Source organism: Tursiops truncatus, chromosome 13, assembly GCF_011762595.2.
Source record: "Tursiops truncatus isolate mTurTru1 chromosome 13, mTurTru1.mat.Y, whole genome shotgun sequence".
Classification (NCBI taxonomy): domain Eukaryota; kingdom Metazoa; phylum Chordata; class Mammalia; order Artiodactyla; family Delphinidae; genus Tursiops; species Tursiops truncatus.
The window spans coordinates 30,272,342-30,297,338 of NC_047046.1; the positions used below are offsets into that span (position 1 = coordinate 30,272,342).

Below are 24,997 nucleotides of genomic sequence, written 5' to 3' on the forward strand. Positions count from 1 at the left end.
TAAAGTGTTAAATAAAACCACCTACCAACTTGAAACAGCACCTCAAGGATCCAGGAGGTAGAAAAAGGAAGACTTTGCAAGGAGCAGTGTAGCGGTGCCACTGCCCTGGCCTCTCTGGTGGGTGCAGCCAGGCTCAGCTGAGGGTCCGCAGGGAGCTGGAGCTGAAGGTCAGCTGTCTCTGCAGGGGAAAAGAGCGGGGGGGGAAATGGCAAGTCCCTTCCCCTCTCCTCCCATCCCCCCGAGTTCATCCCAGCAGCAGGTCTAACGGGAAGAGCAGGGGTGTTGGCAGGTGTCCTTCAGAGCTGGGGCCCTGGCATCACAGGGCAGAGCACAGGAGGGCCGTCGTGGAGGCGAGACAACAGGTAAATGATCGGCACGATCCGTGACTGGCTGTTGGACGGCAGAAGGCAGAGACATTAACCAGAACATTCTCTTGAGGATAAACAGAACGTTCTCTTGAGGACACTATCTGTAAACAGACATATATTTAACCATTTAAAGTGTGCAGCCCTGTGGCATGAAGTACATTGTTGTGCAACTATCACCACCATCCACCTCCAAAAAGTTTTATCATCCTGCACTCAGACTCCGTATCCACTAAACAGTAACTCCTCATTCCTCTCTCCCCCCGGCCCCTGGCACCCACCAGGGCTGTGTCTGTGGATTGGACTAGCCTAGGCCCCTCGTGTGACTGGCTCATTTCACTCAGCATGACGTCCTCAAGGGCCATCCACGCTGCAGCCTGTGTCAGAATCCATCCCCCGCTGATGGACACTTGGGTTGCTTCCACTTTTTGGCTACTGCGAATAAAGTTGTGAACATTAGTGTATAGCATCTGTTTGTGCCCCAGCTTTTGATGTTTTGGGATGTAGACCCAGGAGTGGAATTGCTGGGTGGTATTGTAGTTCTATGCTTAAAACTCTTGAGAAACTATCAAAATGTTTTCCATGGAGGAGGAGGCTGCATTTTTCTTATCGAAGACACTCAAAAGATTAAGATGTGGAGTTTTGGAAGAATATTGTCAAACACGTAATTTGTAACTGCACAAATAAGTGTGGCAACTCAACTGTCATTCATAAATACAAAATTTTATTTGCATTTCATTAGTGTAGAAAGACCACAATGCTTCTCATATCACAACACTCAAGACACACCAAGTTATTCAAATACATAATGACTTATTTACCTTGACTAAACAAACAGTGCAGTTTAAGAAAAGATATACCAAAGACAGAGTTCACAAATTCATTATCAGACCAGGGGGGGAAAAAAAAAGAACACAGTCTAGGCTTAATAGGAATAAGCTTCACCATCAAGGGGAGAAGTTTTATCATTACAAAGGAATATAGAATGTTTAGGCAAATACATGTACGTTCTTTGATATAGTAAAATGTATCTCTTTAAAACTCCTTTAAACAAGATTTGTTTAGGACAGCAGTGTTCTTTTTAAATCTTCTATAGTTTCAAAAACATTTCTTTATTGAATCTTTGTAGTTCTTAAAAGCACAGGGTATGTCCATCAGGAAACCAGAGAGATTCGGGCCTCGCGGCCAATTCAAGTCCTACCTTCTAACTAGTCATATTCTATCAGTAATACGTAATGTGAATAAATAACCTTCAAGACGGCTACGAATGGGCTTGCTTTGTGGGAAACACTCCAACACTTCAAAGATGCTACGGCTGGGAGAAATGTAAATAAAGAAAAAGCATTCAAGATCGCTTTCCCCCCTCCCCCAAAAGTCTTTAGTTTTGCAAATTTTCTTTAAAACAGTAAGCAAAGCACCACGTTCTTTCTTCTTATCAGAATATCTCTGTCCTCATAATATAATTAACAAGGACAATTATTTATTTCAAGAAACATTATAGCTCTCATTTCTCCTGTTCTTCGTATTAGAAGTACTACGTTTCCCAGTGTACATACACTAGGCACCGGGATAATGCATGAAATATAACAATTTGGAGGGAAATATGTCATTTATAACCAAAACTTACCCAGGATTGCATATCTGCGTATTTACAAGTTAGTGTATAGCTCTGACTTGGATTACAAAGTGCGAAAGGAAATGGTCAAAATGATTGTAGTGCAGAATGGAAACTTTCCCCTCTCCAGGAATTGCTCCCACTTTGTCTCCAAAGTAGTGAATCAACAGCATCGGACGTGTGGTCTGGGTGGAGGCAGTTCTGGTGGGATCTCAGGCTCTGGTTGTAAGGAGAGGATGCTATTGGACAGCTCGTTCCTCAGCATGTCCAGAGGCATCTGAGGATAAAGAAAAAGACAAGTACCTTTTAACCCAACAATGTATATGTAAAGACTACAAATCATACCATTATAGAAGACCAAAGTATTTTGTATAGAAAACTCTTCAATCATCAGAATTTAATTAGGCATGAAAACATTAAGCCAAAACCTAAGAACCAGGTTCAGGGAGCTTCAACCATCACACAAATGCCGCGCAGCCCATTTCACACCCTACGGCAGAAGAGAGCCGACGGACCCCATAAACATTTATTTTCACAGTCCAGTATAATGGAAACTTAACGTACCAAAAAAGGAAAAAACAGTTCTGTGTTCTCCGGGGTTATACCATTACTAAAGAAAGAAGCACCTTCTCCTGGTAATTGTACAGACAGCCATTGTATTAGAAGCTTCTGAATTACGTTTGAACAGAGTCGATTATGTGTAACAGTAATACAAATACACTTAAAGATCTCACTAAGAAATCTTTGGATGCAAGTCCAAAGATGCCTGAACAAAGTGCTGCTGTCCAGTGAAGCCATCTTCCTGCCACCTGGCGCCACAAAAGGCCCCGGGACGGCCTCAGGTCCCGCCGGACAGCAGGGCCCCAAGGTGGGGCAAGACCTCCACTGTCTGTATCTAACTCAGTCCTTTGTCGGAAAACTCCGAGAGAGGAGCAAAAGTCAAATAACACAGCCCGCGGTCACACCCGCTCCCCAGACCACGTGTGAGGCTGAGCGAGGACGGGAACGTGGCACTAGGGACGTGGGGAGAGGCTGCCACGGCAGCGAGCTGGCTCCTTGGGCCGGGTCCTCGCCCCCTTGGTCTTCAGCCTGACGATGACCCCTGTGCTTCCCTTTCTACGTAAAAGTTTCCCAACCAAAAATAGCAAAGGAAACAATGAACAGGTTTCAGATGAAACGCTTTCACGATGTACGATTCTCTCTTTTTACCTTTTTCAGGATGTCATCCACAAGCTTCAGGAATATTTCGTCCACGTTGAAGTTATCCTTGGCACTTGCTTCACAGAACCGCATCCCAGTTATCTGCTGTGCAAACTAAGGAAACAAATTATTTTTCTCTGCGGGGATGCAACACAATCTAATGTACACGCATGGGGCCTGTGACAGGGGACGGACAGCTCTGGGGCTTCGGCTTTCAGGGAAGGGCTGGGACGAAAGGCCTGGAAAGTCCTGTTTACCCTCAAATGTAAAGTTCACAAGTGTAGCCAATTTCCTACATGATAAGAAAACAACAAAACAAAACCTGTAAGGTGACGCCAAGTCAAACTACATGCCCAAGTTTCTAAACTGTAGTGTATCTGACATTTAAAACGTGAGTATCACAGTTTCTCCACGGAAGGTCAGAGTGAGAGAAAAACCACGACGAAAGCGATTATATGGTTTAAAAGAATATTTCTCTGTATAAGATGTCAGGTGAGATACTAAATAATGCAGGATACACTAATGCGTGTTTCTCCCCTCCATTTCAAAATGAATTTAAAGGAGCAGGAAGTTAACAAGAGCAAATGAATAAGAAGGATGCAACTGAGTGATTACTTTTTAAAAATTATGAAATAATTATAAAGTCATTTATTAAAAGGGAAAGCACACAGAGTGCTCACTGTACAGAGCGTGGGTGCTGACACCCCCTCTCTGCCCCCCTTTCCTCACCTTTTCACCTTGCTGTCTGCTGATTTCTCTGTCAGTTTCACAGTCCAACTTATTTCCAACTAAAAGAAGCTCTGCGTCTTCTGAAGCGTACTGTGGGATTGTAAAAGAAGCTGCATTTCAAAGACAGGCACATCACACACGACGGGAAACATCAACCAAGGCAACACGTCTCACCCTTCCGACCACCTGCTTCACGATCTCTGAGCATCTACTCTGTCCCGGGCAGGGTTCCTGCCGGGCTCACAGCACTGTGGTCACAGGCCTGACGAAGCACAATGTTCTCAACCCTTGACCCATGATTCCTAAGAATCTATCCTAGGGAAGTGACTCAAAATATAGGCAAAGTTTTACACTTAGTTGAAAAAAACCTAAAAATCCCACAAAGCAGGTGAAGAATGAAATAAAGTACACAAAAGAATGAAGCCATAAACAAAACAAAACAAAACAAAAGCTTCGGAAGAACATTAAGCTGACACAGGAAGGCCCCTGTGACAATAGTTAGTTAAACAAGCAGGTGTAAAACGAAATGGAGCAGGGACCCAATCTAGTTTTTCTGGATGACAGAACTAAAGATTTTTAAAATTTACGTTTGTGCTTTTCTTGGTTTTCTAAATTTTCTATAATGGCAAGGTACCATTAATTTTAGAATGAGGAAAAGTTAAGCTCCATTTCTAAGTTTTAAAAGAACAGCAGCCCCTAACATGGAGGCCACTGCCTTCGGTTTTAGCTCCATCCCTCGGTTTCGTGCTGGCAGCTGGCAGCGAGGGCGCCCCTGTCTGAGGTCCTTAGGAGCACACTCCGGGGCTTCAGCAGGGGAGGACATCACATCCCGAGACTCGCCATCCCAGAGCCCAGACCCGCCCTGGGTCCCGACATCTCCGTAACCCTGGCAACCCTGGTCCCTAACACACTTTAAAGAGGCACGCGTTGAAAATGTGCTTAGCAAGACCTGCAAAGGAACATTCTCCAACATCATCTAACAGATGGGTTTAATACAATTTGTAAACAAAATCCAATTTATAATATACTAAGTGTGCTTGTTACACAAAGGAACATTCTCCAACATCATCTAACAGATGGGTTTAATACAATTTGTAAACAAAATCCAATTTATAATATACTAAGTGTGCTTGTTATACAAAGGAGCTAAACATCAAATTACTGAATAAGGGGGAAAAAAACTCTCAAAATGTGGCCACTGTTGACCACCACATCTCACCCTCAGCGGCTGTGTCGTCTACATGTGTATTTTGGGTCCCCGTTTCTCAGAGGGGAACCCACAGATTACATGATTCATATAGACTTGGGTTGTCTCCATATAGTCAAGTGTGGTCCAAAGGATAAACTCTTCTTTAGTTCAAAGTGAGGAGGTGAAGGCCATCTCTCATTTGAGGGCAGAGGTCCCGTGGTGACCAAGGCCCTTGGAGTCTCCCACGGGCACAGTGGAGACGGCTGTCCCTGGGAGGCTGTCACTCTGTGGACACTCACAAAGTGCGCGTCCAAGTGAACTTTCTGCAGAAAAAAGGAGTCCTGAATCTGATTCCAGGGATGCAGCTGGACAGTGTGCAATGAGCGTGTCTGGGCTTTGAAGTCACACAGCCCAGGTACCAGAATAAAAATCCTGGCTCTATTATTTATAACGGGATCCTGGGGACATGTTAGTTCTTCTCTGCCTCATCTATGATGCAGGGCTATATACCTACTCTGAACGCTGTCATCTGGATTAAATGACATTCAGGATGGAAAAACATGCTCCATAAATGTTTCCCTTCTTCCTTTTGTAATGATTAACACCTACAAGCAAAGAGTTCACACCTGAGAGAGAAACGCAACACCTACCTTATCAATCATCTTCATCCATTTTGGCAAATCATCGAATGTCTCCTTCTTTGTGATATCATATACTAATATGATCCCCTTGGCACTTCTGTAATAAGCTGAGGTAATGCTGTTGAATCTCTCCTGACCTGCTGTGTCCCTAAGAAACAGCAGCAAAAATTAGTTCTGAACAACAACAGGGAGAGCCTCAGCCCAATTGTGAGCAACTCCTCACACATCTGTGCATATTCACTCTTAGTGGGGGTAGCTTTTCTGAGCTAAGTACATCCAAACAAAATCATAAGGAAGCCCCAATTTCTTTCAAACCAAGATTTTGAAGAGAAGCAAATGCCGTGTAAAATGGTGGAAAGTATAACACACCATAAACTAGGTGGTTATCAACAGTGACAAAATGCATGGATGATAACGGAAAACATTTAAGCCTAGAACTCTTTTAACTGAACTCGACGGTGAATATCTGATTTTGCTGATGGAGTCCCCACTAATGAAAAACGCTACAGAATTGGTCTTGTTATCTTCTTAATCCCTCCAGAGTAGTGGTCAAAGGCAAAGGGAGAAGAGGTACCAAATGGCTTTGCAAACAACCAAGCTCATCACTCTCTGACTGCTGCCCTGAAATCTAAAGCTTTATTTCCCTCCAGGAAAAGTTGTCCGTTTCCACATGAAGATACACGCACACTAATAGTGCACAGAAGCTGGCTGAAACCCATTTTCTAAACCTAAGAAGCCAAGAAACTGCTTGAGAATCATCACAAATTTACAACCGAGGCTCAACAGAGCAGGCCTTCTGATCAGGAAAACAATCTTTAGTTACAATCTACCGCTGTAGACAATCTATAATTAAAGACAATCTACAGACTGTCTTTAAAGACCACCTATAATTTAGTTTTTCCTGAAGAACCCTAACTCACAGCATACTCCCAGGGCCATGTGACATGGGTGGCTCGTGGCAGAGGAAGCGAAGGGGCGGTGGGGTACACAGAAAACGGGGTTCTCCCCTGCAAGGCATCCACAGCCTCTCACAGGACAGCATGTGAGCTTCTGAAATGGGGAGATGATGTGACACCTCTTCCCAACGCATTGGATGGGGTGAAACTTGTGGGGCCGTGTCCCTAAAACACATACGGCAAAGGTGCTGTAACTTACAGCTTTGATCAGACTAGACTTGCCACCAAATTAGCTCTGCTTAGGGATATGTCATTATGCCCAAACAAACGACGAAGCTCGCTGGCAAATTCATTTTCTGGTAAAACAAGGCTACTTGCTTTGCTCCAGAGGCTGTAAGACTGCCCTGTGCCCTTGGCTGGAAGGCCCAGGACCTGAGGCCGGTCTGTTTTGTCCACCAGGGTCCAGTGGGTGCCCGGCCCACTGCGGGCCCTCGATCCACAGGTGTTGAACAAAAGGTTACATGGGTAAAATGCAGAAAGTGGATGTCACTTCAAGGCAAACAAACTTTATTTTATTTTTTTAAGATTTTTTTTTGGATGTGGACCTTTTTTTTTTTTTTTTGCGGTACGCGGGCCTCTCACTGTTGTGGCCTCTCCCGCTGCGGAGCACAGGCACCGGACGCACAGGCTCAGCGGCCACGGCTCACGGGCCCAACCGCTCCGCGGCATGTGGGATCTTCCCGGACCGGGGCACGAACCCGTGTCCCCTGCATCGGCAGGCGGACTCTCAACCACTGCGCCACCAGGGAAGCCTGTAACGGGCATTTTTGATACAGTTTCAAAAAACCCGCTACATGAGTAGCACACTTAGGGATCTTAGAAACATTGTGAAGTTAGCTGACTCTCTCCGCTTTAAGTCAGACACACAGAAAGAGGGCGGAGACCTCGAGAGGCAAACTCTGAGGCGACCTGTAACACAAATAAGTCCAAATAAGGCCAGCTCACAAGACCCCAGAGAGGAGACATTAAGGCCATTCCTTTGACTCCGTCTCTTTGTGCCTCATTCACACTGCTTGCGGCAGAAAAGCGTCTTCCCTTGAGAGACTATTCCACATTTCCAAAATGTCTGGGTTGCAAAAGTTAAGTGTATATTAAATACCTACGCTGAGCCAGTACCACAAAAATTCCACAGTACTCTCCACTTTTCACACAGCTAGATGATAACACGATACCAATGCCCGGATCCTGGTTTATCTACCTATGAAGATGAAGAATCCTAGTATTTCCCATCTTTATCTCAATGAACCTGAATTTTCACTGTAATGACTGAGAGCTGATTCTTACAGATTTACAGCTTATTACTGTCAGCCAAATCATCATTTATTACCGGTGGCCTGTGATCTCATTATTATTTCTCTCTCTGCTTTTGGTGCAAATTGAAAACTTCCTGCTATCCTGTTTCCACAGTTGGGTAATGCAACCATGCTTTGAGAATTCAAAGACTGTCATTTTAAAAATTTAATATTATCAGTTTAAATGACACAATTCTTAATTTGTAGGAACCAAAGTCAGTGTATGAAGCGTTCTACCTCTTCAAGCAGAGAATGAAAGGAAACAAACTTGATGTCAACGTAAGAACGCTGGTGAAGACCAAATTCCCTGCCAGTGAGCACTGGACAGAACAAGAGGCCTTCATAGGAAGCATCTTAATTCTGTGTTTGCCTAAAGGTGGGAGGCTAAGTTCTCAGCTTCAAGTCCATCTCAACACAACAGACCTAAGTCTCTGTGAATAATTTCCAGACAGCATGTGGATACAAATTCATGAAACTACATTCTGGTCGACATCTTATTTTAGCTATACTTACACCAAGTTCTATATACATACACTTGGAAACGCTTCAAGCAGAGATGGGAAAATGGTCCTTTTCTTAACCACAGATAATCAAGGGACTTAAAAAATGTGGCAATGACATAAAGTGTGACCTAAAAACACGACAATGACATCTGCAGCTTTTGCTACCTTAAACCTTTAGGAATCTGTAGTAAATAATACTTTCTTAGATTGGCTATATCCAGAAATCATCAAGAAAAAATGCATGTCTACTAACACAACCTCCTTGTGAAAACCGGCCAGCAGTGAAGCTTCCATGGATTGAGTCTAGGTCAGAGCACAGGGTCTCTGAAGAGCTCTTTCCAACACATCGGCTCCCCCTACGCCCTCGACCGGGACAGAGTAAAGTGATGACAGCACACCCGGGACACAGCAGGTCACAACAGCCACAGCTTGAGGATGGCTCCCAGGGAGGAAAGAAGCCCCACGTCCCTTTACCGGCTGGGCCACGACTCCAGTGCTTCCTTCCTACCTACGGGGTCACAGTGATGGAAAGAAGGTTTTTCCTTCCTTAAATAATATACTCCAGAATATAAAAATCCTATTTCAGATAAGAATCCTATTTCAAGTATTAAGGGACTAGTAGGTAGCTGGCGTCAGTAGGTACATTATTCACTGGTGAAAACCCCTCTGGAAAAGACAAACTCTACTTCCTCACTGAATCCCTGGGACACTCCCTGTAGAAAACTGGCAATCAACCTCTCAAAAAATTCAATGACAGGCTTCCCTGGTGGCGCAGCGGTTGAGAGTCCGCCTGCCGATGCAGGGGACACGGGTTCGTGTCCCGGTCCGGGAAGATCCCACATGCCGCGGAGCGGCTGGGCCCATGAGCCATGGCCCCTGAGCCTGCGCATCTGGAGCCTGTGCTCCGCAACGGGAGAGGCCGCAACAGTGAGAGGCCCGCGTACCGCAAAAAAAAAAAAAAAATTCCAATGAATCTGACGGCCCCTCCCTCAGTTATATTCTCCACCAACATTGTGCAGTTTTAAAAATTCCGGAATGAAGTGCGAAGGGTGAGGAGCAGCAGAGGAGTGACGTGGAGGCAGCTTTCACATCCCAGAGAGCCGTGGTGTCGGGGCGTGCGTGCATCTCCCATAGCTGCACGCTCACACTCTACCCCCCAGAGCGGGATTCACAAGGTTGGGCCCTCTTAGCTCAGATTCAAAGGAAGGCAGCTGGATTCCAGAAGGATCCAATGTCACCGGCACAGAAGGCCTGTAGTGAGCAGAGTTCCAGGGCACAGGACACCTGGACGTAAATACCTCTGTAAATCAGATTACTCCTGCCTGAGACGGAACCCAAGTATTAACACATCACCTAGGATGTGCCTCTTTGGACAGGTGACAGTGTCATCATTGGGACACTGCTGTCACCCACTGTGCGTCACAAACGTTCTCACAACACCTGTGTCTCCTTTGTGAGGCAACCTTCACAGGTGCCAGGTACAGAGGTGGACACACCCCTAGAATCCTTTTTTTTAAAAAAATAAATTTTTTTATTTTTATTTTTATTTATTTTTGGCTGTGTTGGGTCTTCGTTGCTGCGCGCAGGCTTTCTCTAGTTGCGGCGAGCAGGGGCTGCTCTTGGTTGCGGTGCGTGGGCTTCTCTTGCTGCGGAGCACCGGCTCTAGGCACGTGGGCTTCAGTAGTTATGGCGCGTGGGCTCAGCAGTTGTGGCTCACTGGCTCTAGAGCGCAGGCTCCGTAGTTGTGGCGCACGGGCTTAGTTGCTCTGCGCCGTGTGGGATCCTTCTGGACCAGGGATCGAACCCGTGTCCCCTGCGTTGGCAGGCAGATTCTCAACCACTGCGCCACCAGGGAAGCCTCCGAGAATCCTTTTGAAGACCGTCTTTTTTTTTTTAATTTGGCCACGCCACGTGGCCTGTGGGGTCCTAGCTCCCTGACCAGGGATTGAACCTGTGCCCCCTGCAGTAGAAGCGCAGAGTCTTAACCACTGGACCGCCAGGGAAGTCCCTAAAGACTGTCTTTACCTTAAAGAGTGTACGGTTAGAAACAGCGGCTCGCGTGAAAGGTACTCGGCTGCTATTTCCAGAATTCAAAACCTGGGTAGCAATGCACACACACAGCCTGATGCCTTCTTCAGTCATGGGCTAACAGAGTAAGAAATACCCATTTTCTATTACCAAGTATTTAGGCAAGACCATAAACGTCTCATAGTCAAGCCCCAAACAAAAATACGAAAAACAAAAACACAAAACAGAAAAGCAACACTTCCCCACCCCAATCCTTCAAGTGGGTTAAACAGTCAGCAGTCACCAATGCAGACATTACCTGACGGCCGGCGAGCTCCTCCGCTGGTTCGGGGGCAGTGGCGCCCCAGACAGGGACACGGGTGAGGATGAGGCATGGCACTAACACGCAAGCGTTAGGTGACGATGGAGCTACCGACGTGGCAGCAATGAACGCGGATGAAAGCAACACACACACGGCGGACAAACACTCAGAGCTGAGGTCTACCTGCGGGAGGAGTTAGTGGCTGAGATGCTGCCGCGCGACCGTGTTAACAGCAAGGGCGACTTGGGACACCCCCGGCAGGGCCGCCCCCACTGCCGCCGCCCCCGGGCCCTCCTCCAGAGGGGCTCCGGGGGTCCCCGCGGTGCCGAGTGCTGAGCGGTCCGCACATGGCTGGTTTAGTCTCTCACACGCTCCTGACGTGCAGGGAGCCCAGTCTCTGTGGGCTCCCCTCCATGGGGCACGGAGGGCCTCAGGGCACATGGCTCCGGCAATGGAGCTGGAAGGGCATGCGTGTCCCACGGTGGCCCCCACGCGGTGCCACCAGGGACACAGCCTGTGGGGGACTTGCCAGGAGACAGCGCAACTCCGGGGAGGAACACACTGGCCTTTCTCTGAATGCTCGCAAAGCAATGTGAAAAACATGCAGACGAGCAGCGGAGCCATCGTTTTAGTGATGACGGTTTTGTCAAATGATGTGAAACTAGAGACTAAAGGCTCCAAACTAGTTGCCATAAAAGTCACATTCTTCTCCCCACAACTCCTATGTGCAAATGGGATCTGAGACAAGTGGACTCTTTCCTGAACTCTCCCTTGACAAGTGAACTCTCCCCTGAAGGAAGGTCCGTTCATTCCTCTTGAATGTGAGCAAAGGAGCGGAGACATAGGAGCGACAGACCAGCTTGAACGGTTAATTGTATTAGACAAGCATGTGGACTGGTAAACACACGTGGCAGGACTGGGTGTAGATGCCCACTTACCAGATTTGTAACCTAATTTTCTTTCCTCTTAGCTCTACGGTTTTGATTTTAAAGTCAACACCTGTAAATAAAACAGACGAAGATGAAGCAAAAACAATGCAATTCGTCAGAAAAATAATACTACTTGTACATTTTTATGCCATTATCAGAAAAACCAAAAAAACTGATCACACTAAATCCTAAAAGGAGAAAGCAGAAGTTTGCCAGTATGCGTAACGACCATCACTCTGTGCTTCCCGGCACAACTGAAGAGCCAAGGTATGTTCGGTTTTACCCTGAACTTGAGATGCAGCATTTGCTATTCATAATAGAGTTTATGACTACTAGAGATGTAGCATAAAAACCATTGATTACAACTAATCATTACATGAAAAATGAATGGTTTTATAAGCATGCTATCTCGGGGAAAATTCTTACATGTTACACTGGAAACTCAGTCTTGATTTCAAACAGCCTTAGTCTGAATTTAGAAATTATTGTATTAAATTTTTTAGCATTCACAAAAGTGACATTATTATATTGTCAATAGTGTGGAAGAGGAATTATTTTTTAAAAATTTACTCATACAACTTAATTTCATTTTTTATTTACTTTAACGGTAACAAGTAAACCAGCATGAATCATCAACCATTTCCAATTCAGCCCTTAAAGCTTCAGATAATTTTTTAAACCAAATTTTCATCTGTGGATGTTACCTTATATACTTCTCACTTATAGAAAACTTCAAGATTTCAAAACAATATTTTTTACACAATTTTCACAGCTAAGAAAAAATAAACCAAAGGGATGCCAGCTAAATTTGGGAACTGGAAACATAATCTCTACGGGAACTATATCGTGACTGCTTCATGGATCCAGGGTCCCGATGCTGCCGGGTCTCTACCGGGGCGGGGCTGGGGGGTGGGGCAGTGATGCAGCTCTTCAAAGTCAGATGATGTTCTTGAGGTGAAGCCCAAGGCATGCGGCTGACTTTTATAATTAGTAACACACTGCAGACACCAGTGCAAACAAAACACATGTTTACAACCCTGGGTGGGACCAGGGTCTGTACAGCAAAGAAAAGTGGCAGGAATATAAAATGTCACAGCTGGAGAATAGGCTACAGCATCTTGGTTCTTAATCTCTTGCACCTGCCCTGATTTCAAAGGTCACAGCAAACGGTGGTTAAGCCAATTTCACTTGCAGTTCTGGAAAAGCTTTGCTTTCCCGAGTCAACTGACTCGCAGACAGCCTTGAAACAGGAAGCATGTCTGTACACGACGAACATCCTCAAATAGAGACCAAGCAGAATCCTTCATGACTCAACCACAAGGTAAGAGCAGAGCCTAACGTGATATTCTACAGGCCTGGAAACCAGCCTGGACCTACATGCTACGTTCTGATTTTAAAAAGGCACAGCTCAGACAAAACCCTCTCTTCCTGATATTAGCATAAAATTAGGGCCTCACCGTGTTACTCTGTGATAGCAATTTACAAATCAAATTCATATTCTGCCATGACTACTATTCTGTTTTGCTTTTGTTTCTAGTTCCTTTTTTTTTTTTTTTTAAATTTTACTTAAGGGAGCTGCAACTTGTTGAGACTTGTTGCAGTGCCAGCTACATTTTATTGAAAAGAACTGGCCGATGATACTTCGTGAGCTCTGCTTCACGTCAACTACAAGAATCCCTCGAAACAGCCAGCACAAACAATTTTTGTTTTGATTAGGCCGTTTTCTCTGCTAAGAACCGTTCTGAGCCTGAACATGTCAGGCCTTTTTGTCAACCGACTTGAACAACTTTCCCACTTCAGCAGTCCTGCACTGTGGCTATTTTGTAACCACAAAGTTTAATGAGTAAAAATAAAAGGAAAGGGCATTAATAGTCAAAATCAGGAATAAGTGGTAATGTTATCACTGTGTGATTATAAATACACTACTAATTTCAATAGGAGAACATAGCAAAGATGAGCGAACAGCGAATAGGATTAAGAATCTGTTTAGCCGAAACTACCTAGTTTTAGTGAGTAGGTTAATGACATCACTAACAACAACAGAAAAATACCCAGTGGCTAAATCTAAAATTCCACAGAAGAAAACAGATCATTAAAATAGTCCCTTCTCTTAAATGAAATTTCCTTTACCATATCCAACAGCCACTAAGTAGCTGGTAATGGTTGGAAACTTACTCCATTTATAGCTTAGAAACAAATCCTTGAAGTATACAACTACACATCTTTTAAAAGCCTTTTTACATCAAGTCAAAAATATCTTGGCGCTATTTTTAACATTTACATGTCATAGAAATTATATATGATCCTTAACAAAAGGTAACAAGTCACCAATAGCCTCAAATAGGGGATTCGTTTTGAGAAAAGTCAGCACAGAGACTCCTGACTGAGCAGGGCCGCCCAGGACCAATGTTTATAAACAAATAAGGGACAAAAAAAAAAGCGGCAACTTCTGCTGAAAACGAAGTTTCCTATAGTGTCAATTTTTTTTTTTTTGGCTGCACCGCGTGGCATGTCCGTTCCGACCAGGGATCGAGCCCCTGCCCCCTGTGTTGGAAGTGAGGAGTCTTAACCACTGGACCGCCAGGAAAGTCCCCTCCTATAGCGTCTTAAGCAATGGGAAGCAGCCAGCCTACCACTCCACCAGGTGGTGGAGACAGTCCTGCCCCTAAAGAGTTGAGTCATCCAGACCGAAATCAACAGCCCAGGCACTTGGCAAAGTGCCTTCCTCTGCTCTTCTCTCTTGGAGACCCTCCCTTTCTGCCCAGGAACCTTTTCGGTCCTAGGTGCTTCCCATCTGAGCCTCCCGACAGCCCCATGCCTTACCCGCGTTCCTCATCCATGTTACCAGTTCTGCCCCCTCCAGCCCTGCCCCGTGGTTCCGTGGGTCTCCCCCATGTGACAGGAACACTCACCTTTGGCTCCCTGGAGCCTAGAACACTGCCTGGCCCACCACAGCGACCCAGTAAACCTGGTGAATGGAAACCTGCCCCTCTTCTCCATCAAACGCTGGTGAGTAAGGAGAAATGCTGACTCTTCTTGGAAATAAGAGGAAATTGAGGACTGATGATGAAACACACACACACACACACACACACACACACACACACACACACTTAAACCGTAGGAAGGAAGGGCGGATGTTCTGTCCTGAGTGTGCCTGGTGGACAGAGTGGTGGAATTCAGGGTGCCTAGCTCACACACATCACCCTGGAAATGGAGCATTTCATTTCTCCTACAATTCCTGTTACTGATGGTAAAACCTGAGAGGATGGTCAGTCTTAATACGTCCAGATCCTCTCCCTACACGCACCCCTCCCAGCGGATTATTACGGTATCAGTTTACTCAGTCACATAGACAGGAAATGGTCCACTAAGTGAATGTCCTGCCACGTGACAGGGGCCTACCCTTCTTTAAGCTTAACCAATGTATGAAGTCTTCCTAAAAATATTTTGATCAGAAAGGACACAGGTAATCCCTCTGTCAATGGGTGTAGCTATGTATTCTATTCAAGTCGGCTTGATCTTAATTTCCTTTAATAACAATGAGAGTGGGCATCTGTCAGACCCCCTGTGCCTGACATGCAGCACATGGGCTCCTTCAGAGCCCAGTGAGCCAGGCACTACTATACTCAGCGAGGCCAAGGTCATTTGCTTGAAAGTCATGATCACTTCTGCCAGTTGAGGGGCAGAGCCTAGATTCAAAATTGTAACACTGCCCACAACCAAAGGTTGTTAACATAAAAGTCAGATGCGTGGAAACAAGGAAAAGTGCAAAATCTGCAAATGGCCCAGAGTCACTGTTAAAGGGCTGTTAAGGGGCTGTTAAAGAACAACGTTTACCCTTGCGCTGTCATCTTTGTATTTATCTTTCATAAATCTCAGCAAGAGCATAAAGAATTGTTGCACTTGGTGCTGATTAGATTTCTAAGTTCCCTTGAAGGCAAAACATTTACAAAAAAAAAACTGCCGTGTTACGTTTTGCTGGGGCATAAAAAGTTACAAAAATGAAAATAGCAAAAATAAACAGAAGCTTCTTTCTTCACATTCCCTTCCAGCAAGAAGCAAAATAAAAGCAAAAATAACACGGTGGCCCATGCCTGCGATGACAGCTGAGCGTCCCTCCTCCACTCGCACACCCGCCCCCAACAACGAGGACCTGCAGTTGGCACCAGACTACGATTCTAGTTTACTTAACATGGATGATTTCACAGACTCTGAAATAGGTCTCAATTCAAGCAGTGGTTACGACGTTACTGCCAATTTATAATAACTATCTTAGGTGCACACACTGGCTTTTCTTCCAAGGACATCTATCCTTGACGGTGTCGCCCAATCCTGGACTACTGATGGAGAGGATTCCCAGCATTTCCACTGAGTTGACAGTGAGAAAATAAACTAGGAAATGTGTCAAGGTCACACAGATAGAGGCAAATTTAACATTAGGAAACCCTCTCTTGAACATGAGGCCAGCCTTCTGCCTGACCACCGCCTTTCAGGGAGAGCGCCCGTTAAAGGGCAGGCAATGCAGACCACCTTCCTGTAGTACTGACCCCAGGAGGCCCCCGAACCTCTGAAACCTTACCGTTTAATATTATGGGGGGCTTTTCCTACCTAAGCCGAGTTATGAGAATTCAACGAAATGGAAACTAAGTTACTGTAACTGTAAAATACTTTGATCATCTCAGAAGCAGGTACTATTAAAATAGTTTAAATGACTGCATGTCATTAAAAAATGCTCTCAGGTCTGAGGATATTAAATGTCCACCCCGAGTCTAACAAGACCTGCCCCTCTCAGTCCATACTGGATGGCCTGCACCTCAGCAAAGACCACCCACCATCCCTGACCCGGACACACGCAGGAGATGGCCGTGCACTTGGCTGGAACAGACATGGACACACGTGAACTTCATCCGGCAAGGAGAGGGGAGTCTGAGGTCACGCACTCCAGAGGGGGTGCGTGTTCGTTGTCATGAAAGTTTCATGGGCAAGGATGTGCTCCCCTTGCAGACAAAGAACAATGTCTCCCGGCTTTACTGCGTATAGTAACTCAATGCAGGGATCTTCTTGATGCTTTTATAGGTAGATACTGTCATTGTCCCCATTCTACAGATGAAACACTGAAGCTCGGGCAGCTGGTACCTTGCCCAAGGTCAACAGGTGGGTAAGTGTGAGAGCGCAGATTTGAACCCAGGCAGTCTGGCGCCTCCCAGATCTCTGCACAGCCTCACCTGAAGGCAAGAATGGAGGCAACTACTGGGAGGGAGCTGTAAACATGTTTTTAACATCAAAAAAGGAATTCTGCGTTGCTAGGGAAATATATAAAAAAGCAAGAGTGAGGGACTGGCCGGCTCAGACTGCTTCCAAACGAGCAGGCCTGGCTCTACCCTCTGGCTACACACAGACCCCGGCTGAAAAGCAGGGAGTCATTTCAACCTCCTGGTCACCAGAGGAAGAGAATGTCGATGGGGGAGGAAGATCTGGAAAAGAAAAACCCCCAGATGATCAAATGGCAGATCAGTAACATTTTCTTCACTTGCTAAATACTAAGTTTACCACTGATCAGACGGGCCCATAAAATATGCCGGGAAATTCAAGGGCCTTTCTACTTTACCCAGGTCCTGTGCTTACACTTTGACACTTCATGCTCACCTGTATGTATTTCAGTACGCAGCCTTAAAGGATAACAATTATATTTTGGAGTGTTGCAGAGTTTTTGCATCTGTAGTATAATTTAGGAGGATAAGGGAACATCTATAGTTGCCTTTTCTGGTCCAGGTACATAAGCTATTTCGTTCCTGTAGCACCAGAGAGGAACAGAGTGTGAGTTCTATTTTTTCTTTTCATGAAGGAGGAAACTGAAGTTAAGGTGCTGCCTAAAGACAGTGACAGCTTGTGAGTAGAGCTGGGACTTAAATCCAGGACTGTCTGCCCACCCCCCCCAAGCCCACACTCTTCCTCCCTCTCACCCCCACCCCCTGCCGGGAGCTTCGAGAATGACGGGAGTGGCCAAGGAGACAGTGCAGTGTCTTAAATGAAAAACCAAAAGTGAAAGTTTGGTTGCGGGTGCGTGATTGTGTAGCAGGCCTAGCTTCTGCGTTACATTACGCTGGAACAACGAGAAGACTTGCGATCCCGGGCAACCCCCATCACCAGCTTGCCGGAGGTGGGTCTGCAAGTTGTGCTTTGGTTTTGTAAACTAAGGCCTTAGGTCAGCACTAGACACCAAACAGAGGAGGCTGTCAGATTTGGGGGGAAAAGGTTTCCTGCGGCATACAATGTTCTGTTAAGCCTGTGTTGTATTTTCTGGTTTTAAAGTTCAAGGGTTTAAAAAAAAAAAAAAATCCCACCCAATTAAGGGCACTATTTTAGGCTTATAGTTCTGGCTTTCCAAATCCTTTCTGAATATCAAAGCTGTGCAACTAAAGGACAAAAGGAGAAGAATCCCCTTCCTCCTCTGTTAAAGTGTAGCTTTTTACATCCTCCCTAACATTTTTTTTTTCACGGCCCTCTTCAGGACTCACTTCCCCTTCTGAAAAGGACAAGCCAGGTGAGCAGGTGTGCTTCCTGCACCATGAAATGGCCTGCGGAATGGAGTCTTACAGAAGTACGAGCAGCCTCTCATGAAAGACCTGCTGACTAGTGCACAAAACTATGCCTTCCTTACAAATTCAAGCAAATGCTTCACAAGAACGACGTTTCTGGCATACAAGGCTGGAGAATAATTTGGCCCTATCAGCTCTCGAAGGAACCCAGGCTGCCTCCTAAAGCTAGTCCACAGACCCTCGGCCGATGGTTCCGCAGAGCCCACAGCTGCAGGACAGGCAATCTTGAAGAATCTGGATCCCTATCATCGAGCATAAGCAGAACTTTCTTCTGCAGTGTGAGTGCACGACACTGAAAGAAAGGCTGAAGGCACATAAGCCAGGTCTTTAAATAGATTTTTATTCAACCTCAACAACCGGGATCGCCAACTTTCCACACTTATTTTGAAAGACAGCTACTTTATTTCCACAAATGCGCTCTGCACAGCCTATCAGCGTGCCCTGGGTGCATTAAATAAGCCAAATTACACACTGCACAGCATACGCTGGCATAGAAACTGACCGTTCCTCTTCCACTCCCTTCTCCCTGAGTCATCTTGTTACATCATCCCGGCAGGGGAGGGGCTGACACTGAGAGCTTCGGAGTCTGGGCTTCGGAGTGGGAATTCGGACGACTCTCCCTAACTCCCTCGTTGAGTGAAACACTCGGGCAGCTCAGCTATGGCTGAAAAGACTGCACACAATCACAGAAAAGCAGCACAAAACACACAGCTTATCATTTTAATCCAGTATGAAACGATCATTCTGGGTTTCTGAACAAAAATCTGTGACCTAAATTTCCAGAATAAAGTACAAGCAGTCGATTTCCCTTGACAGCAGCTCCACTGCTTGTAGGCAAAGCAGACCAGAACCTGATGGCCTGCATCTCATCCATCTCGTCCCATAACATTCAAGGCCAATCCACAGACAGCCTGTCCTGCACAGGATTTACATCCACCTGTTCCTTGGACCTCTCGATTCTGCTTCCAGCTCTACTGCTGGCCCTGATGAACCAGTCACCTGCACCACGACGTTTCCCCGCCCTGGGAACAAGCTTCCCGAGTGCACATGGGACCCGAAGAGGTGCGCACTGAGAACAGAGACCACGGCACGTGACTGAGTGGGAACAGCGCTTCCAGCAAGTGCTATCAACCCTCTAAGACCACTTACTCTCAGGGGCCAGGCTGTGAAGTTTAATGCATGGATGCAAAATGAGAAAAATGAAGACAGAGCAGTGAGGTTCTCAAACTGAATTCAAAAGAACTTTTAAATTCTGATATTCTGTCTTTCCTAATTTTTTTGGTCTACCTCATGTTAAGTCTTTTTTTTTTAAAGTCGGTGGTAGTGGATTGTTAAAAAATGTCCTTACATGGCAAAGTAAAAGAAATGGCAATCCTATGTTGGCCTCCGGCACTTTGAAAGAAACTTTACTGCCCAGGAAATGAGAATTCTGGTCCAAACTGTCTTACTCCTCCTTTTCCTCTATTTAAATATATTTTAATAAATACGTAAAAGGCTTAAGATATTTGAATAATTGAATATTTAGGTAAGAAATGCAAGTTTCAGAGCAGTATTTTAATATCCAGAGGAAAGTGACAAATGATAGGGGCATAGTTAAAGAAAGTCAATGTCAATGATACCATAGATCGATGACATCACTACCTTCACAGGGCTCTCAGGGGGACCAAATTAGGCAGGTAGGAAAGGGTTTCATGGTGTCTGATTCTGAGCCATCCAAAATTTCAGAATAAAGTGAATTTAAATCTCGAAGTAAGCTAAGGAACAGACAGACAAAAGGAACTCACTTGCAGCCCTGGCCCTGACCACTTGCTGACTGCTGGGCCACTGTGGATGAATTGTCTACCCTCTGGGACTCTGCTTCCTCATCTGTAAAATGGGGAAACTTTCAGGATTGTCGTGAGGTTTAGAAAGAGTATACTCTTGCTGGTACACAGTACATGCTCAAGAAATGTAGCTACCACTAATAGGCCGTAAACTTTTACATGCAACGACAATACATTACTTACCCAAAGTCACAAACTAGTTTATGGCAAAGCTTATATCAAGAGCCCAGGTTTTCTAGAATGTTTTTCTAGAAATTTAATGCTGCTGGGTGGGTGGAGGCAGGGTGCTGCCTGATAAAAATATTTCGATCCAAACAAACTTAACAGTTAGCTTCCAATCCTTAAAAAACAAAGGTTGACAGATACATAATTTTATGAGTTTTTTTTTTTTAGAGACTTGTGAATTTCTAGTCAACTAGTTTTTTTTTCCATTTTTCAAACTTCAAAAAGCTGTTCCTGAGGCTTTCAAAGCCCGTCAAACCACGCCAGCCGTATCAGACCAAGTAACTCAATTCCATGAACACAAAATCCCATTTGAAAGTAATACTCCACCTAGACAATTTCCATTAACTAGGCCAATCATTTATTTATTTATCTATCTATTTTTCTATTTATTTATGGCTGCGTTGGGTCTTCGTTGCCGTGCACACACAGGCTTTCTCTAGTTGCACTGAGCGGGGGCTACTCTTTGTTGTGGTGCGCGGGCTTCTCATTGCGGTGGCTTCTCTTGTTGCAGAGCATGGGCTCTAGGGTGCTGTGGGCTTCAGTAGTTGTGGCATGTGGGCTCAGCAGTTGTGGCTCGCAGGCTCAGCAGTTGTGGCACATCGGCTTAGCTGCTCTGCGGCATGTGGGATCTTCCCAGACCAGGGCTCGAACCCATGTCCCCTGCCTTGGCAGGCGGATTCTTAACCACTGTGCCACCAGGGAAGTCCCAATACGTCAATTATTAAAAACAGTCTTTTCAGTTTCATACCCTGGTGAATTCTGTGTGTCTTGTAAACCAAATCAACTTTTGATTTGATTAATAATACAACAACAAAAAAATCATTTTGTTCATTTGTAACTTTACAAAATAGGTTTATTACCTCAAATTCCTCAGGATATCTGGTACGATCTTTTACAGAAAGTCCAGTGGGTCTGACTCACTGGAGATGCGTGCTTCCAGCCTGAGGTTGGCTGAGCCATTACTGGAGCGACCCTCCTGGGTCAGCACCTGTGCCGGGCTGCGGGGCACATGGTCTTTTCCAGACTCTGCCAGCCGTACAGGGTGAGGGCAAGGGGCCCGCGGAGCAGGATCTGCAGAGCTGACTGTGCTCCGTGGACACGAAACTCAACAACTGGCCTCAGAAGGACCCTACAAGCCACCTGCGTGAGACATTCAGGTGAGGCAACCCCAAGTGTACAGCACACCCAGCGCCACATTTAAATGCGCTTTTCTAAAGGAATGCGGGGAATGAACTTCATCTCTACAGCATTCCAGTGCAGAGGAAGCCTCCCCCTTCAGCCCTCATCCCACCCCAACTGGGGGGAATTCCTCCACGCTCCCCAGCCTGTACACATCTCTACATTCCCCTCATCACCCTGGGGCATCCCGAGCCCCACGGCTCTGAGCCACATCTGGACAGAGACTTTGTCCTCTTCACTCAAGTCCCCGTGGGTAGCACAGCACCAGCACACAGTAGGTGCTCAGTAAGTGATCTGATAAGTGGAAGGGAAAAGCAGCTCACAGGCAGAGATTGAAGGGGGGTTAACTTTCTTAAAGTGTTCTCACACTCTGGGTCAGACCAGAAGTTAGCATCTTTCTCTGAAGTTCCCACAACTAATAAACACTTATCAAGCTGAGCACTACAGGCTACTTATGGAGGAAACAAACATGAGCAAGACAAAGTCCAAGTTCACAGGGAGCCCCACAACAGCAGTGGTGTGGGGAGGCGTGTGCGTTAACGCTTGTTTGTTAAGAGGACAGAGAAACCGACTGCCTGGTCCCCTCGCCTCCCGGTTTCTTCCCGATTCCCAAATACCCGATGCAACCCTGCCAGGGCTGTACCCAGAGGCCTTTATGGCTCCTGCTGCTACAGGAGAAGGTGCACACTCCATGGCCTGGCAGCCAAGGTCCTGAGGCATTCATTCCCGATGTCCCCTAATGATGCCTTCCCAGACTGTGCGGGTGTTGCTCCACTGCGGCCCCGGCTTAAAAAACCCCTCCTCACCTCTCCTCTGCCCAGTTCTAAGCACACCTGTGCTCATCCCCCATCTCGCCCTCCAGCCACCCAAGCCCTGTTATCCACCCATTATTCCTGTGCTAGTTTCTCTTCACCTAGTACAGCTATGTTACTCTTCATTTTCACATATTTTTAAGCGTGGAGCCGTAAAAGATGGATAATTCTGAATTGCTTTTAGTTCTATTTCACTTATGCCAGGTACTAAAATAACAGTATAAACCCTCGCTGGATGGTTTAATAACTCCCTGTACTTTATATGATCCAAGATTGGATGTCTGAACCAGGTCTAAGGTACGCTACTGAACTTTAATGTCACGACTCCAAGGCCAAGATATTAAAAACACACAGGGTACAGAGAGCACAAATATGTCCAAAATGATCTATTATAAAAAAAAGCATGAAGGGAAACACATTCTCACAAACAAAACAAAATGACAATACAAAAACTGGGAGGTTAGTCTTCCAATAAGACATTTTAAATGTACTAGTGTTTTGTTACACGACAACTTAAAGCCAGTTCATCCCCAAATTGTATCACCTTGGAACTACCACTGGTTACAATACTAAATATTTGTACAAGTGTGTGGAATGATACTTTTAATTCTGAGTTTCATATTTTACATACCATTTATTCACTGTTTCTTGGACCTCCCCTAGGGGAATCCCTCCCTATTACTGAAGGTGACTGATCTTCCTTTCGAAGAACTATCTCATCTGCGGGGTTCCCCTACCTTTGACAGCTTTTAAGGGGTTTTCCATAGAAGCAGCTGTTACCGACTGCGACCTGACAGACCTCAACGCCAAGGCCTGTACATGTGACTTCATCAGAAAACTTCCCTGCAGTTTCAATTTTACATCCTGAGGACACGATACTTCCTGACCCGGTTGGTTCTGTAATTACTTCGCTATACTTCACGCACCTGCCGGTGCCGGAGGCCTCCTCCCCACTTTCGGAGCCCCTGGGGGGTTATTTGAGGTCACGGACAAACATAGCTGAAGTCCTTCTGCCCCGCATTTACAGTTAAAAGAAACTTAGTGTAGCGTTAGTTTGAATATTCCCCGGAGATCCTCCACAGGGAATTTAAAACGTCATTATTTCAGCGCAACATAAAAGTGAGTTCAAAATTAGAAAATAAGCCGGGTTGACAGTGGAAATACCCCTACTCCTAGGACGGCAAAGTTAGGGCATCAAAATTCACCAGACATGACGCACTCTGGCCATCTAGCCAGGGCACAGCTCGAGTCCACCATGCTGCCCACCTGCCCCCCACCTGTCACCACCTTTTTCCTGGTAACGAGTGGGCCGGGGGTTTCCGGGGAGAGAAGCTCCGGGCTGGACGGGCCCCGCGCATCACCCGGCCTCGTGACGGCGCAGGGCGGGGGCGCAGGACGACTCTGCGTGGGGACGGGGGTCTCCACCCGGCGCGGGGCAGGGGAGGCAGGGGCTCCCCGGGGCCGACCCCGCATGCACGGCCTGGCCGGCCAGCCTTACCCACGGTGGACTTGCAGGCCTCGCAGAAGGTGTCGTCGGTAAAGCGCTCCATCAGGCTGGTCTTGCCCACGCCGCGGGAGCCGATGATGATGACCTGCAGCTTGAAGTCGGCCGGCCTGGGGGGCTGCTTCCTCCGCCGGGACTGGCCGCCCGACAGCGCCGGGGAGCCCGCGCCCAGGCCGCCGCCGCCCGCGGGCCGCCTCTGCAGCGCGGCGCCCGGATCCATGCACGCATGCGGCCCCCGCGCGGCCCGCCGCCCGCCGCGCGCCCCGGGCCCCGGCGCTCCCTCGGCCTCCGCCGCGCGCCGCGGGTCGGCCCCGGGCTGGGCGAGCGCGCGCTCAAGAGGCCCCGGCGGTCCGCGGGCTCCGCGCTGCAGCTGTGCCACCGGCCGGCCCCCAGCGCCCGTGTCCGCTCCGCCGCCGCCGCCGCCGCCACCGCCGGGGGAAGAGGAAGGGAAGCAGCTACTCCGCAGCAGCGGCAGCAGCATCCCGGGCGAGGCGGAGCGACGGCGCAGGCGCGGCTGGCGGGGAGGGGGGGCGGGGCGCGGGGCTGCCGGGAGCGCGTCCCCTGCCGGCGGGAGGACCGCCCGCCCGCGCGCCTCCCCCGTGTTCTCGCCCCCTCTGCTCTGCCTGCCTCCACTGCCCTCTCTTCCCTGCCCTTTATTTCTGCGGCTTTCACCTTCCCTTCTCCTCCATCCCCATCCCCCCTTTCCTTTTTCCCTCCTCCTGTCCCTGCCGTCATTGAGCGCAGCCCCCAAACACCAGGCCAGTGTGTTAGCCGTCTCCCCCCTAACCTGTTGAACTCTGAGATATTCCCCAAGTCACTGCCACAAACTCGCACTGTCACCGGGCGCTGAGAGTCCCTGGCCGGTCCCCGTCTCGACCCCCGCCCCCTGGGAGTCCCGTGCAGACCCACCCTCGCTCAGGCCCAGACCCCACCTACCCAGCTTGGGAAGGAGACTAATCACCTCTGTCTTACATTTTCCGTAGGAAACTCGCGAAATCAGTTATTTTTAGCCCTGATTGCTGCCTAATTCAAAGTGCAGAAGTTTTCATTCCGTTTAACTTTTAAAATAAATAAATAGGCTGCTCCTTTGGGGAAGCGAGTGAG

General features: G+C 47.0%; 1 protein-coding gene across 1 annotated transcript; it reads right to left on the reverse strand.

Moving 5' to 3' along the window:
• Positions 1-1,067: 1,067 nt before the first annotated feature.
• On the reverse strand, positions 1,068-24,389 carry RAB12 (RAB12, member RAS oncogene family). Its single transcript, XM_019920746.3, has 6 exons — positions 23,888-24,389; positions 11,758-11,818; positions 5,749-5,887; positions 3,910-3,999; positions 3,190-3,294; positions 1,068-2,257 (listed from the first exon to the last, which is right to left on the reverse strand). Exons 1-6 carry the CDS (start codon positions 24,372-24,374, stop codon positions 2,144-2,146), a joined length of 996 nt encoding a protein of 331 aa, XP_019776305.2. The 5' UTR covers positions 24,375-24,389; the 3' UTR covers positions 1,068-2,143.
• Between the last annotated feature and the right edge of the window lie 608 nt (positions 24,390-24,997).

Bases quoted from the DNA above. Each gene is read 5' to 3' on its own strand.
- RAB12 (XM_019920746.3), bottom strand. From the start codon at position 24,374: ATGCTGCTGCCGCTGCTGCGGAGTAGCTGCTTCCCTTCCTCTTCCCCC. The intron at 11,819-23,887 runs GTAAGGCTGGCC...TTTTATTTACAG, and splicing joins GGCCTGCAAGTCCACCGTGG to GTGTTGACTTTAAAATCAAA. The intron at 5,888-11,757 runs GTAAGTGGGCAT...GCTGTTTCTTAG, and splicing joins AAAATTAGGTTACAAATCTG to GGACACAGCAGGTCAGGAGA.